Genomic DNA, 14,540 nt, shown 5'->3' on the forward strand with positions numbered 1-14,540 from the left:
GGGCAGAGAAAGACGCTGATTGCCTGATGGGTGTCAGGGTTGATAAATACTACGCAAAATGTGGAAGCATAGCGTGCGCTATTACCGAACTCGCATAAACAGACGCAGCGCAAACTGCGCTAGTGTTAGTAAATTAGGCCGTCAGTGCCTCCATATCAAGTACAGGATATGTGTTGTCACAGTGTTCAGGCAAAACTAATTCCAATATGACACAATTTCATACGATCAACCATAAATACCTGGAGGACATTATACAACATCTGAAAACCTCCTGTTGCCTTTTACCAACGGGTGTTTTCAAAAATGTTTTGAATTGTTTGGCTTCTGATCTTCTACAGATTGTAAACACGTCTGTTCTCTCAGGTATCTTCCCACAGGCCCTAAAAACTGCAGTAATCAAGCCACTCTTAAAGTGCCCATATTATGAAAAAATCACTTTTTCTGGGATTTGGGGTGTTATTTTGTGTCTCTGGTGCTTCCACACACATACAAACTTTGAAAGAAATCCATCCATGCTGTTTTGAGTGAGATACGGTTTCTGAATGTGTCCTGCCTTCAGTCTCCAGGCGAGCTGTTCAAAATCGGCCCGGATTGTGACGTCACAATCCGAAACGCGCTGGCTAACTGCAACCGTTAGCTCGTAGCGTTAGCATGCTAACGCTAATGCTAACGCTAGCATGCTACTTCGTTCTCAATAGCAAAGCACTGCTACAACACACACAAGTTCACCATAATCTACAAAAGAACTACTTACATTTGCGCCCTCATTTAGAAGTCTCCCAGCTAATCCTGCCTTGTAACTGACCGAAGTTGGAGAAACAGGCTCTCTTTTACTGTCTATGGACCTAGCTAGCTGACATGATCAACATCTGAGCTACTGAGCATGTGCGAGTGCAATCAAAGATAGTACAGAAGAAGAAGAAGAAAAGAGGTCTCACTCTGTAGCTAAAACAGAAACTAGGTGAAAAGAGGTTCTGCAGCAGTGAGAGAGAGCTGTGCAGTACAACAAAAAACATGGTGTTTTTTTAAAATTAAACCATGTAAACCTATTCCGGTACAACCTTAAAATACAGTTATGAACCTGAAAATGAGCATAATATGGGCGCTTTAAAAAATAACAATCTAGATACATCACTAATGAGCAACTATAGGCAGATCAAACCTTCCATTTTTAAGTAAAATCATTGAAAAAGCGTTTTTTTCAACAACTCAACCTTTCTTGTCACTAAACAACAGTTTTGATGCCTTCCAGTCAGGTTTTCAACCACACCACAGCACTGAGACAGCTCTTGTTAAAGTCTTTAATGACATCCACTTAAACACAGATAGTGGCAAAATTTCAGTCTTAGTATTACTTGATCTCAGTGCTGCATTTGATACAGTCGACCATGACATATTACTAGACCGATTGGAAAACTGGGTTGGCCTTTCTGGCTCAGTACTAAAGTGGTTTGAATCCTATTTAAAGAATAGGGACTACTTTGTGTCTATAGTTAATTATACATCTGAGCATACAAATATGACGTGCGGAGTTCCCCAAGGCTCCATTCTGGGGCCTCTTCTGTTTAACATCTACATGCTTCCACTGGCTCAGATTATGGAAAACAACAAAATAAGTTACCATAGTTATGCGGATGACACACACATTTACATAACCTTATCACCAGGGGACTATAGTCCAAAACAACAACTGAGTATGTGCATTGAACAAATTAATGACTGGATGTGCCAGAACTTTCTTAAATTAAATGAAGAAAAAACTGAGGTGGTTGTTTTTGGAGAAAAAGAGGAACGATTAAAAGTCAGCACTCAGCCTTGACGACAATGTTAAAATAACAGACAAAGCCAGAAATCTTGGTTTAGTCATGGACTCAGACCTGAATTTTAACAGCCACTTTAAGACAATTACAAAGTCAGCCTATTTCCACCTTAAAAATATATCAAGGGCTAAAGGACTTATGTCTCAGCAGGATTTGGAAAAACTTGTCCATGCTTTTATCTTCAGTAGACTTGACTACTGTAACGGTGTCTTTACAGGTCTCCCTAAAAAAATCAATCAGACAGCTGCAGCTGATTCAGAACGCTGCTGCTCGAGTCCTCACTAACACCAAGAAAGCGGATCACATAATTCCAGTACTGAAGTCTCTACACTGGCTTCCAGTGCCTCAAAGAATTGATTTCAAAATACTTTTGCTGGTTTATAAATCACTAAACGGTTTAGGGCCAAAATACATTTCTGATCTGCTACTACACTATGAACCACCCAGATCTCTCAGGTCGTCTGGGACAGGTCTGCTTGTTGTCCCCAGAGTCAGAACTAAACAGGGGGAAGCAGCGTTTTTATTTCGTTTTTATTTTGTTTAGTTTTTATGCTCCACATATCTGGAACAAACTCCCAGAAAACTGCAGGTCTGCCGCAACTCTCAGTTCTTTTAAATCAAGCCTTAATACCTATCTTTGTGATGTTGCCTTTCTTTAAATAACTGTTCATTTTTTACACTGAAGTTGTTGAAACTATATGACAATCTATATGTTTAACTGTTTTAACTGCTCTTTAATGTTTAATTTTTTTATGTAAAGCACTTTGAATTGCCATGTTGCTGAAATGTGCTATACAAATAAAGCTGCCTTGCCTTGCCTCGACTCTACTCGCCTTTTTTTTTTTTTCATTATGAAAATAAGTACCTGGTACTAGCTAACAGGTACTTATTTTGGTATTACCTCCGTCTATGTTCCAAGCGAGCAGCTGAGGCGATACTAAAAGGTGACGTGAAAACCTGCAGAATACTGATTGGTCAGAGAATATTGTCACTAATCACATCATTGCTATCAACAGATGGGGGTGCCATGAACAAACCTGCCATTTTTAAATAGTTTAGCCAACAGGACTCCAGCTTCTTTTGAAACAAAATTTGTCTTCTGTCTGTGGCGACAGCCCTTTGGTAAAAATCAAAAACAACATACCTTCAACGTTCTGTGTGTGTCGCGTTAGGTCACGGCAGTTTCCTGCAGCATCGCTATGACGACCAGCCACGCTCGCCTCACGCATGAGGCGGTACTAAATTTGCAATGGAAAATGGAGGACGGGGCACCAAGGTCGAGTCCAGCCGAGCAGAGCTGGTACTAGCAGTGGGTAAAAGCCATAAAACATTGTAATCTGGTAATCACCAACAACAATGTAGTGAATCGATGCAATAAGCCAACTGTTGGATAATATAATCTTCCATCGTCTTTGATAAGGTTTTGAGAACAACAACGCAGATTCCCTTTAAGTCAAACAAGAGTTTGCTGAAAATGGTATTAGTAAATTTAACAACAATTAATCTGTTATTCCTACACCTGCTTTAAAGCACATTTACAACTTGTACTTAACTAAACTAACCTCAACAATATACCTCTCCAGTATCAGCTGTGCTGCTGTTGTATAGCAACAAGACACGGAAATAGCAAGAATTTTTATACCATAGTCTCTGACTCTGTCTCTCTTTCTCTCTCTCTCTCTCTCTCTCTCTCTCTTGATGAAATGTATGCTGATTGCAAAGCCTTATAGAGAGCAAAGCAGCTGCCTCTGATAAGCTGTTCATTGTAATCTGTGCCAGGTGACCAAAAAAAGTAGCATAAAGACTTCCAGATTCAGAGTGTGGATCCAGCACATTTTACACAGGATAGAAAATGGGTTTCAGGAGGTGTTTGCAGGGTGATGTGGGGGAGTGAACAGGACAACAGTTCAGCCAGCCCTAATGTAAATGAGTGTGATTAAATAAACGTAAACTGGATCAATGCCCTATTATATTGCACATCTGGAAGTGAATGAAGGAGATGGAATGAATGAAAAACAACACAGAAATAAAGGTGTTCACCTTTTTGTATACAATTTGTAGTTTGGAATCAGTCCCAGACATTGTACAGTATTCAGATAATGACCTACTGCATGTGTATGTACCTACAAAGTGATTTACATAAAACATTAAAGAGCAGTTAAAAATGAATACAAAATTAAAAACAGATAAAATACAAGAGTAAAATGTACAGTACAGTATGATGTTTCCATGTTGAGTCAAAACATCACTTGATGAAGACAAATATCCCTCCAGCTAATTTAACTTAAAAACATACACATGGGTACTAAAACTGGTTCAATTTTCAGTTCAAACTAGGACATAGCAGCTGCACAAGCTTGATATGAATTTAAATGAACCAACAGTTTCAAAACATCATGACAAATACCTGTTTGATCATACATTGTAACCCCAAAGAATTAAACCAACCCATGTTGTTAATTCTGTCAGACAGCAGCAACAGCTGCTGGACACATGTTGCTTGACATTTTGAAAGTGTGTGACTGACATCTAGTGGAGGATATGGATCAGGACAAATAAGCATATAATCCAAAACTACACTGTTTACATTTTTTTGATCAAACAAAGAATCACCTATAATTAATCATGCCGGCCCTTTAAACAAAAATGTGGCAATCGGAGAAACTTTTTTTTTTTTTTATATTACAAAAAGTTTTGTTTTATTAACTATTATTTTTCAAATGTTGCTATCATTTTCATAGGAATGTAAACACAAACATTAACTATTAATGGGATATGAAAGGTTGACAGCACACGGAAGCTGTCAACCCGTTAAGATGTTGACGTTTTTGAACATACGGTAGTTAAACTGTTGAGAACATGGATAACCTGCTATTATCACCACCCTTTAACAATGAAGCAGAGGTGGAGGCTGTAACTTGACCTTGCCTCTTAATGGCTGAGGGACAATGGTGCCCCGTCCCACTGGCCCGCCTGCCCCTCTGTTGTTTCTATTTATAAAGTCCAAACATAGAGGTTACTCAGGGGTGCCAGCAAACACAAGGTGACAGTCAGAGAGGAGCAAAGGGTAAGACATTTGACTGCTATTGTTCCAGTTGTTCACTCTTTATTTACTTAATCACAGTCATTTGTGTTTTGAGAAAGTATTTTTTTGCGCTCAACATGTAATCTCTCTTTGTATGTTAATGATAATTTATTCTACTGTATTTTAGAATTTAAATTTAAAATGAAGTTAACCGATATTAATTATGCATTTGAATTCTTTATGTCAGAACACAACTCACCACCTTCTCTGTTCTAGATAAAATGTTTTTTAAATTAGCCTTTTTTCATTTCATCGAACAAAAAAAAACGTTTTCACCTGACAGCAACGATAGTAAAGCTTTCAGTTTGCCACAACATGGATCTATAAATGTCACCTTCTATGTGGTATTTCTCTCTTAAGGTGAAGAGCAGAAAGATGACTGTGGGCCACCATAAGCACTGTGAGCAGTGTCACAGTGTCCACTGTCAGGTTCCGGTGCAGATCTCAGTCTCATGCATTATCATCAAGTGTCGTAAAAACTGTGGCGCCACCTTCCATATGTGCAAGCAAGAGGAGCACCAGCTTCTCTGTCCCAATGAGATGGTCCCCTGCATCAATGTCAACTATGGCTGTCCTCTTACAATGCTGCGCCACAGGCTGGCCAAACACCTGGAGGTCTGTCCCGCCAGTGTGGTCTGCTGCTCTCAAGAGTGGAACCGCTGGCCTGTTTCAGAAACTGATCTGACCTTCTACAAAAATGTTTCACAAAGCCCTGAAACTGAAGTAAACCTTGATGTTGCTTTGGCTCTCAGGGACCAAGAGCTGCTGTTTCGATCCATCAAAATGAAGAACATTTTTCCTGAGTTAATGTTGGAGGATCCTGCCCTTCAGGATGCTTCTACTGCAGTCAACAGTCCTACAGAGGAAGCAACCTGTTCTTTAGATTGTGTTGAATTTACAGAAAATGGCTGCACAAGGATGGAGGAAAGAGAACTGAGCCAAGAGGAGAGGGATGCTTTGGCAATGAGCAGAGACATGGATGGTATTCAGAACTACAGCTCCTGGGAGAAAATATTCAACAAGGAGATGGAGGGATGCAAGCAAACTGTCAAAAACCTGAATAAGAGGGGGGGGAAGGGAAAAGCAAAGGAAGAGCAAGAATCATCAAACTTTCATGGTGAGAAAAGAATCTCACACCCGAGCCAAGAGAATGCTGCTGCTGCTCCAAGCATTGGTGGTGCAACGGGCCTTGCACCATGGCAAGACGGGGTCCTTGAGAGGTTGAGCAAAGAATTCAACATTGGTGAATATAACATGTATTTGGTGCACAATGGGGCAATGTTGATTAACTTTGGCCAACTTGCTGCTTGCACCCCAAGAGAAAAGGATTTTGTTTATGGGAAGCTGGAGCCCATTGAAGTTCAAACTGTCCGCACATTTAATGTTCCTACCAGCTATCGAGCAAAGCAAAGTTATCTGAAGGACCCTTCACAAAAGGTCAAGACCAGTGCCAGTGTCGACACTGCAGATTTGGGTGTGTCAGTCGAGGATCTTCCGAAGTGTGACGAGGTTAGTGCCACACTCCTGCTCTCTCTGGAAAAGGAACTGAAAGGACATTTAATCTCAGAAAGTGTGGGGAGAGATGGTCTTTATGTAGATATAGGAACACAAACGTACAACTTTGCCTCTGCTCCGTTTGAAAGAGATGCATCGCTTGCTGATGTAATCGCAGACAAACCTCATGGGCTTCATGTACATGTCGAAGCCGAATGTGTCACCAGAAGACACAACAGAATCAGTTCAGCCTTCAGCTACATGTGTGGCCACTTCTTTCGCCGTGATGAATGCCGCTCTCATTTCAGGAATGTGCACTCTGACATACAGGCCTCTCTCAGCGGCTGGTTCCAACAGCGCTGTCCCTTAGCATACCTCGGCTGTACTTTCACCAAGACAAGGTTTCACCCTGCAGGTCATCAGGCTACAATCAAATATTGTCAAGATGTCAGCGCCTTTGTCCTCCAGCCAGAAGTGCCTTCACTGCTCTGTGAAGGAGGGAAAACCTCGAGCTCTCAGAGAAATGGTGCACATAATCTCCTGAGCAGCCTGCCCCTGGAGATCCTTCAGTACATTGCTACTTACCTTGACAGTTTCACATTATCTCAGCTGTCCCAAGCCTCCCGTCTGATGAGAGAAGTGTGTGTCGCATTGTTGCAGGAGAGAGGGATGGTCTCCCTCAAGTGGGAGAAAAAGACATATTCCCATGGGGGAAGCTCCTGGAAATGTCAAAAGAAAGCAAGTATCCTTAATATATACATGACTGAATCAATTCTGTCAACTAAACTGCAGAGAATTATAATGTTATTATATTTATTTGACTGATTGAGTGCTAACATTCCATCTTATATATTATTTTGATCACAACCTTGTGCACAGTGAAGGGAAAGTTTAAACAAGGCCAAACTTCTGTATCAGTTTACCTTTAGTGTCTGGCACCATTCTGTTTACTGTCATTGGAAAATGTCAGTCATTTGTACAGCATGACAGCTGCTGCATTGTAAACACTCTCCAGGCTCTCCGTAGTTCTTTCTAACAATATTACAAACTCAATCACAGCCATGTTGGCAACAGTTAATGGGTTCCTACTAAAGCAGCCACTGGAGATTTGCTACGTTTTTCTGTGTCCTTATTAAACAGCTTCTATTGGGGTCAGGCACCATGAGGAAGTGTTTGGGAAAAGAACATTTTGTTGTCCAAGCAATGATCTAGAAACAAGACCTAAACTATAATTTAGTTTAGTTTGTTGGTTGCAATGTGCTGATTTTGTTCCACAGTTTAAAATGTATTTTAAAAATCAAATACATATGCTAACTGGGTGGTAGCTTCCATAATTTATATTATAATTTATATTATAATATTATATAACAAATAATTTAAATAATGTTTCTCTATTTGATTGTTGACAGAATAAAGATTCAGGAAAAAATACAGAGTGAGGGGGCTTCAACCCAGGGATGCTCTGTTTAGATTAGACCACTAAACCATACCTTAGACCCCATTACTCAGTCTGCTTGGTGACAAGGATGCCTAGTGGTCTGAGCCTCGAGGACGCTCTCAGCTGCCTTGATTTTTGGAGATTATCCAAATCCTGTCTGGAATTATGAGCGCTGTTACTATATAACGATGACATTTTAAGTGATTCGGACTCCTGACCACTGAGCTATGGCTATTTAAATTCATCATCTTGCTGTAGTGCCATCAAATGTGCAGGGTTACTTAAGGTAGATGAGGTCATTAACTAAACTACAAGAATTTGGCAACTAGGAAGGAATAGGAGAAAATAAAAACAAATTAAAATCTTTTGTCGGCTCATACAAATATTTTATGTATTAAAACTTGGTGAAAATAGGATGAAAGAAAAATAAGTAAAATGGCAGACAATTTCTTTAGGCAGGTGGAAACCTTTCAATAGTTTTTTCACAGTGATAAACCAAAGCCTAAATGTAGAGTAGATTACCACATAGCACATAGTTATGCTAAACTAACTAACTAACTAACTAACTAACTATCGTTTGGCTAAGTTTTCACCAATTCTCAGTCATTTTTCAGATATCCAACTGACAAACAAACCTACATATGTGTTGATAAATATAACCTCTCTGCTGGAGCTAATAAAGGATATGAATGCATACGTGTGTATTTTTATATTTACACCCTCAGTACTGCAGTGATCATGAGACAAAGAGCGTGCCGATGATATCAGTGATGTAGAATGACATGAGGCCTCGCAGCCAGTAAACACAGTGCTACCATAACAAGTTAGAAGTGATCATTCATGGAAACAAGATGCTGATAAGACTTGGAAGGCAACAGCTGGGTATTTGCTCCTCAATGAAGGGCATCATTTGTATACATTTGTAATTGATGGATACAGAAATAACATTACATCCTGACATGTGATAAAAATACTCTGCGATCTAGATTCCATGGATATTGAAAATAAATGTATCCTTGTGACCATTGCTGCAGTACAGTTGATAGATACTTGACAGAAGCCTCCTACACCAACAGCTCTGTCTCTGTGTTTTACAGGTTTGGGAGTTCAGCTCTGTGTTTTCTTCTGTGGACAAATGGAGCTTCAGCAACACTCCTTCCATGTCAAATCACCTGAAAACCTGCTCCTTCTACGAGAGAGAGGAACACACTGAGCCAGTGGCTTTAGCCTGCCTGGAAGAGGTCAGAGACAAACATGGAGAAGTAAAGCATAAAAGATAATGTTCATAGTCCCAGAGCTCAGTGGGCGGACCACAACAAGAGCGATGCCTCGTTTAGAATCCATCACACGCAAAATGTATGCTCTGCATATACAGCTACTGTATAGGAGGAACAAAAAGGGATTCAGAGCTGCCATGTGCTAAAGCCCTGCAGACATATAGACTACATTTGAAGAATTCACATGGGCATAAACTGCAATTTCTAAAGGTTTTGATGTGATTTACTTTAACTATTTTCTTGGAATGTCTCCTCAAAGCTGTAACGGGCAAATGCTTAAAGATGGATCTATTTATGCAGTGTTTTTAAGAGTTGATTGAAAGTTAAATAATCCCTCTAAGGATGAATAAATGCACACCTGTATTTGTATGGTGTTTAAGAGGGTTTCTCATTTTCTGGGATATCAGATCATTTGTCTTTGTTTGGCATACTAAGCTGACTAGTTTTTTTTATCCATCTTATATCATTCTTGTGGTGAAAGGCAATTTTTCTAAGAAACTAGGGCAGCAGATGTTGGTGTTGTTGATTTTTTCAACATGACAAGACTGACATCTACTGGGGAGGAGCTGAAGTACCTCATCTGTGTGGAGTCGTGACATATCTTGCATACACACACACACACTAACACAAGTTTGGTATTTGAATGCTGAGCACGATATCACATGTCCTATGTGTCATATTTGATAAGGCACAGCAGCACATGTAACTGATGACAACTTTGTTTCTAATTTAGACTTCTAGGTCTTTAAAATGAGAGATTGTCTGTGTGTGTACTGTATAATAAATCTGACTTGCAGTTAGCCTCATTTATTTGACAGCATCATAGTCATAGGAATAAAAAGGTGTTTAAAAGCTTGTTTTTATCAACCACAGAGTTTACATAACAGAAAAGGTGTACAAGTAACAAGTAGTTCCCATTAACTACAGCATCTCAGACACGTCAGGGTTTCGTAGTTTGTTGATCACCTCCGATAGCATTTTGTTGCACAGGGCTGCATACGGATTGAGAGCCACAGCCTGTTGTCGAGCAAATTCACTTCCAAGAGAAGCTGCTTTCTCAAAATCTGCTCTGGCTTCATCATCCTGGCATGCTAATCTATGTAAAAGGCCTCTTTGCACCAGCGATTGGCAGGCAGTTCGTCCAGTGCCGCCGCTCAGCGAGATGGCTCGGTCCAAGTCCCCCAGGGCTCCTGAAAGGAGAGAAGAGCACTGTGAGGCACAAACTGTAATGTGTTACAGGCTACTCAAGCTGGGTCTCTGCAATATTCTGAAATATACAGTATCTTATATAAAGAGTAATAGTCGTAGCTAAAATTTCTTTGAATTACTTTGGCACCATGTATTGTAGAATTACAGTCAAATACAAAAAAAATATTTACAGTAATTATCGTACTAATATTATCCTACTAAATTGACTATAACCTTTCAATCTGATGTTTTTCATTTATCCAAAAAAATACAGCAATACAACAAAGTTTTAAACAATGGCATTTTCAGATGAATATAGTACTAAAGTAATATTTTGATATTCTTTAATGCAGCAGTGATTCAGCAAATGCGCAGTTCATTTCACATTTTCTGCATATTATTTTAATTAGAAGTGTAGGTGTTTTGTTCAGAATATTCAGAAGATCTTGTTAGTCAGCATGAACAACAACTGGCACCAGGTTACACACTAATTGAAAAGCACCTCCCTTAGATAGAATCTCCAATTTTAGAAAAAAAAAGATGCATGTAAAAGGATTACAGTACACATCACATGGTGTGATTGACAAAGTGATCATTTGCAAGTAAGTTTAAAAACACCACAAATGTACTCACATGTGCCAAAGATGTTTGATATAGAGCTGCAAATGGTAATCAATTATTTGGCAACCAATACATTACTCTGCAACTATTTTGATAAACGATTAAAGTCATAAAACAACAACATTTCTGATTCCAGCTTCTTAAATGTGAATATTTTCTAGTTTCTTTACTCCTTTGTGGCAGTAAACTGAATATATTTGAGTTGTGGACATTTGAGGATGTCTTCTTGGGTTTTGGGAAACACTGATCCACATTTTTCACCATTTTCTGACATTTTATAGAGCAAACAGCCAATGGATTAATCCATAAAATAACCAATAGATTAATCTATAATGACAATAATTGTTGGTTGCAGCCCTAGTTAATAACCTTATGAATACGAATGACAAGGGTTATAACAAAAGCATGGGCTATAACTTATTATATTTGTCAATTTTGTAAAGACAATGTTACTAATGCACTGAATGTACAAAATACAAGGGACACAAGGAATCCCTTTAGACGATTCAGATATGACTTGCGCAAAATCCCTGTAATTCTGTACATTCAATATGTAATTCTATACAACCATGCCCTCCTGTGAAAGACAGCACACACAACAAACCTAACACAAGACAAACTCAGAGTCTCTACAGTAACACTGTTGACAAAGCATCAGATAGACAAAGCTCTGATATGATGTCAATGCTGGCCCGAGAATCAACCGTCTCATATGTTGGCACACTGCGGTGTACATGGTAAGGGTTATTATTGAGTCTGTGGCATGTACCTGCTGTGTTCCCCTGTAGCCGCAGGGCCTGTGCCCGGTTGTTATAGGCTGAGGCTCGTTGAGGCAGGATCTGGATTGCCTGGCTAAACAGTTGAAGTGCAGCTTGCAAATCCCCAGCCTCTGCTGCCGAGACACCCTGCATCTCCAACTCTTTCACTCGCTTCAGCAACTCTGTGTCAAAGCCACTGTCTGGCAGGGGGAGATAAATCGGTTGAAAAAGCACTCAAACTCAATTGACAGGTACCATGGCCAGGAAAACACAGTAATGTCACCCAGTACTCAATTTGGATTAAATTGTCATGTTTTTTTTGTCCTGGAATGGAATGTGTAAAAATGTTTGATATGCTATGAAATGTAAAAAGCTGTGATATGATATGTAGAGACACATCAAGTCAGAAGCTCATGCTCACCATCATCAATGAATTCCTCCTCTTGGTTCAGACCAGGGATATCTCCAAAGGGGATGGTGGGGTGGAATATAGCCTGGAGTACAGCTTGGTCATGTGCTGAGGCCATCTTACGGTTTTCTGTAAAGAAAGCAAAGACAGAAGGTATGACAAATAAATTACAGCTGGGTGGAGAATTCTTCCTCCCCTTTCTTCAGCCATTTCCACCAGCCAATCAAAGAAGGGGGCGGAAGCGGAGGTGGACTTTGAGATTTGCCTGCACTTAGCACATCTGTATTTGGTTAAGTCGAAAAATGCAGGCCAACACGCTGCAGAGCTGGTGGTATAACAGAAAATGCCTACCATTTTCCAGAAATATACTATCTGATGATTCTACTTAGTGTAAAGTGATGAAAACGTTTTTGTATTATTTCCAAACTTCATAAGAATTGTAGGCGGCTGCATATATGGAAAAAAACACCTAACCCTAAAAAAATTCTAACAAAATGTTTCTCAGCTGTTTTTTTGTAGTATTAGGTGTCCTTAATAACTTACTAAAAGTTTACCAAAGTTTTACCACTAGAAAAGTGTACACTGCAAAAAAGGGGTGTCTAAAAACAAGATAAAAACATTAAATCTGAGGGAAAAGGTACTCAAAACATGTGAAATTATCTGTCCATGCAGCAAGATAATTTCACTTGACAAGATTTCTTGAATTAAGATTATTAAATCTAGAAATAAGCATGTCTACAGAGGTATTTGGAAGGTTTAAAATAAGCTGAAAATGCTGGTTATAAGATCAGATTACTTAAAATTTTACTTTTTACAGCCCCAAAATAAGTAAAATATACTAAATATAACCCTACAAACCTGGTTTTAAGATGAGATTACTTAAATTTTAACTTTATACAGCCTCAAAATAAGTGAAATATACTAAATGTAAGCAATTACATATTTAGTTTTCTTACTTTTAAAAAATTAAGCTGAAAATTTGTAAAAAAAACATTCAATTTAGAAAAAGAATACTCAGTATTACTGAAGAATGACCAAGCTTTGTCTTAATGCAATCTGGTTTATCTTGAAACAAGGCTTACTTCATCTTAAAACTAAACCTTAAAACCTAAAGCCTGTCCTTATTTTTAGAATATACATCTTAATGGTACAGAAATCACAACCAGAATGGCTTATAAGCGCTGTCAACATTTATTTAACACTTAACATCATCAGCAGTGTCAGGGTTGCTATGCATCTTTACAATCAATCAATCTTTACAATAAAGACTGTAAATCTGAGTTTCTCCGTAAAGAGTCATGCAAAAGGATGCATATATTGAATAAGATAATGCCTCCTTTGCATATTTAAACACAACATTTCAGAAAATGTGTAATACAACAAATAACTGCCTTAATGAAAGTAATCAAAGTAGGTTTCACAGTGATATCTATTAGGTGAAATGTCAACCCTTAATTCTTGTGTTTACCAGAGATGTGCTCGTACGTTTCTTGGAAATAAGTCATTCAGCATGAAAAAAGCATCAAACATGACTAATGGACTAAAGAAATCTAAGTTGACTAAGACCAAAACCACCGATTAGTCGACTAATCCACTAAGAGGGAGCAGCCCTACTACTGGAACCCCTGTGAGTAATTTAGGCAAATAACTAAGGGACACTGTAATAAGCTTGCGGAATACACAAAACTATTGTAAGCACAACTAACAATAACAAGAACAACTGACATGACAAAATACTCCTTGACATTCAGCTACTTCTCAATGAAAGATTTCCAATCAGCCATTGCTTTCTTGTATGCACTAGTGGCATCTTGATCGTGGATTGTGTCACCAATTACCTCTGTTTGAATAACAGAGAGGAGCGTTGCAACACATTTTGGATATGTTAAGTGCAAAGTGTAGTAGTATGCCATTAACACCAACATCCCATTTGAGAAATCTTCCTGCGGGAGGGTGGTCACAGGTACGTTACCCACAGCCACGATGGTGGTTGATCCATCAGAAAGCAGAACTGGGGAGGAGAGAGGACGCTTCTCCAGGTACAGGCCAGGGTCTTCGCCTGAGTGGAACAGAATAAAAAGAACAATGTGTAGAGAGTGAGAAGACATAAAAATTGAAAGTGTATGTTCATTATAAAAAAAAAATTTGATTAAATGATCAGGTTGCAACCAGTGACTTGAACACTCTTAAATTAAATTCACGTTTAAAAACTCATACTGATTTATGATCAGACTGGAAGAAATAAATATGAATTACTTTACAATGGGGCAGGGGGGGACAAAACATTTGTTTGACTGATCAAGGTGTAGGAATTTAGAATGGATTAAAAACTGATAAAAGCTGATGCAAGGTGGTATATTTTCATTTTTTCTGGAATGAATGAATGGATTAATTAATCAAAGGTTTTAAAACACTTCTTGGTATTCCTTTCTATACACACCATTTGAGGG

At 38.9% G+C, this 14,540-nt stretch overlaps 2 protein-coding genes across 2 annotated transcripts; one reads left to right on the forward strand and one right to left on the reverse strand.

Moving 5' to 3' along the window:
• The first annotated feature begins 4,855 nt into the window (after positions 1 to 4,855).
• Positions 4,856 to 9,182, forward strand: LOC120553062 (F-box only protein 40). The gene is made up of 3 exons (XM_039791129.1): positions 4,856 to 4,887; positions 5,266 to 7,137; positions 8,935 to 9,182. The coding sequence occupies exons 2-3, from the start codon at positions 5,281 to 5,283 to the stop codon at positions 9,115 to 9,117; spliced, it is 2,040 nt and encodes a 679-aa protein (XP_039647063.1). The 5' UTR covers positions 4,856 to 4,887; positions 5,266 to 5,280; the 3' UTR covers positions 9,118 to 9,182.
• A 719-nt stretch (positions 9,183 to 9,901) lies between these two features.
• ttc36 (tetratricopeptide repeat domain 36) lies at positions 9,902 to 12,250 on the reverse strand. Its single transcript, XM_039791164.1, has 3 exons — positions 12,103 to 12,250; positions 11,693 to 11,881; positions 9,902 to 10,304 (listed from the first exon to the last, which is right to left on the reverse strand). Exons 1-3 carry the CDS (start codon positions 12,206 to 12,208, stop codon positions 10,036 to 10,038), a joined length of 564 nt encoding a protein of 187 aa, XP_039647098.1. The 5' UTR covers positions 12,209 to 12,250; the 3' UTR covers positions 9,902 to 10,035.
• Positions 12,251 to 14,540: the final 2,290 nt, after the last annotated feature.

The sequence above is a fragment of the Perca fluviatilis genome, chromosome 2, assembly GCF_010015445.1.
Source record: "Perca fluviatilis chromosome 2, GENO_Pfluv_1.0, whole genome shotgun sequence".
NCBI classification, from domain to species: domain Eukaryota; kingdom Metazoa; phylum Chordata; class Actinopteri; order Perciformes; family Percidae; genus Perca; species Perca fluviatilis.

What these genes read in the sequence shown, in the direction of transcription:
- LOC120553062 (XM_039791129.1), top strand. Translation starts at nt 5,281, where the DNA reads ATGACTGTGGGCCACCATAAGCACTGTGAGCAGTGTCACAGTGTCCAC. An exon ending in CCTGGAAATGTCAAAAGAAA is followed by an intron (nt 7,138 to 8,934) that starts GCAAGTATCCTT and finishes TGTGTTTTACAG; the next exon opens with GTTTGGGAGTTCAGCTCTGT.
- ttc36 (XM_039791164.1), bottom strand. Translation starts at nt 12,208, where the DNA reads ATGGCCTCAGCACATGACCAAGCTGTACTCCAGGCTATATTCCACCCC. An exon ending in GGAGGAATTCATTGATGATG is followed by an intron (nt 11,882 to 12,102) that starts GTGAGCATGAGC and finishes TCCCCCTGCCAG; the next exon opens with ACAGTGGCTTTGACACAGAG. An exon ending in GCTACAGGGGAACACAGCAG is followed by an intron (nt 10,305 to 11,692) that starts GTACATGCCACA and finishes CTCTCCTTTCAG; the next exon opens with GAGCCCTGGGGGACTTGGAC.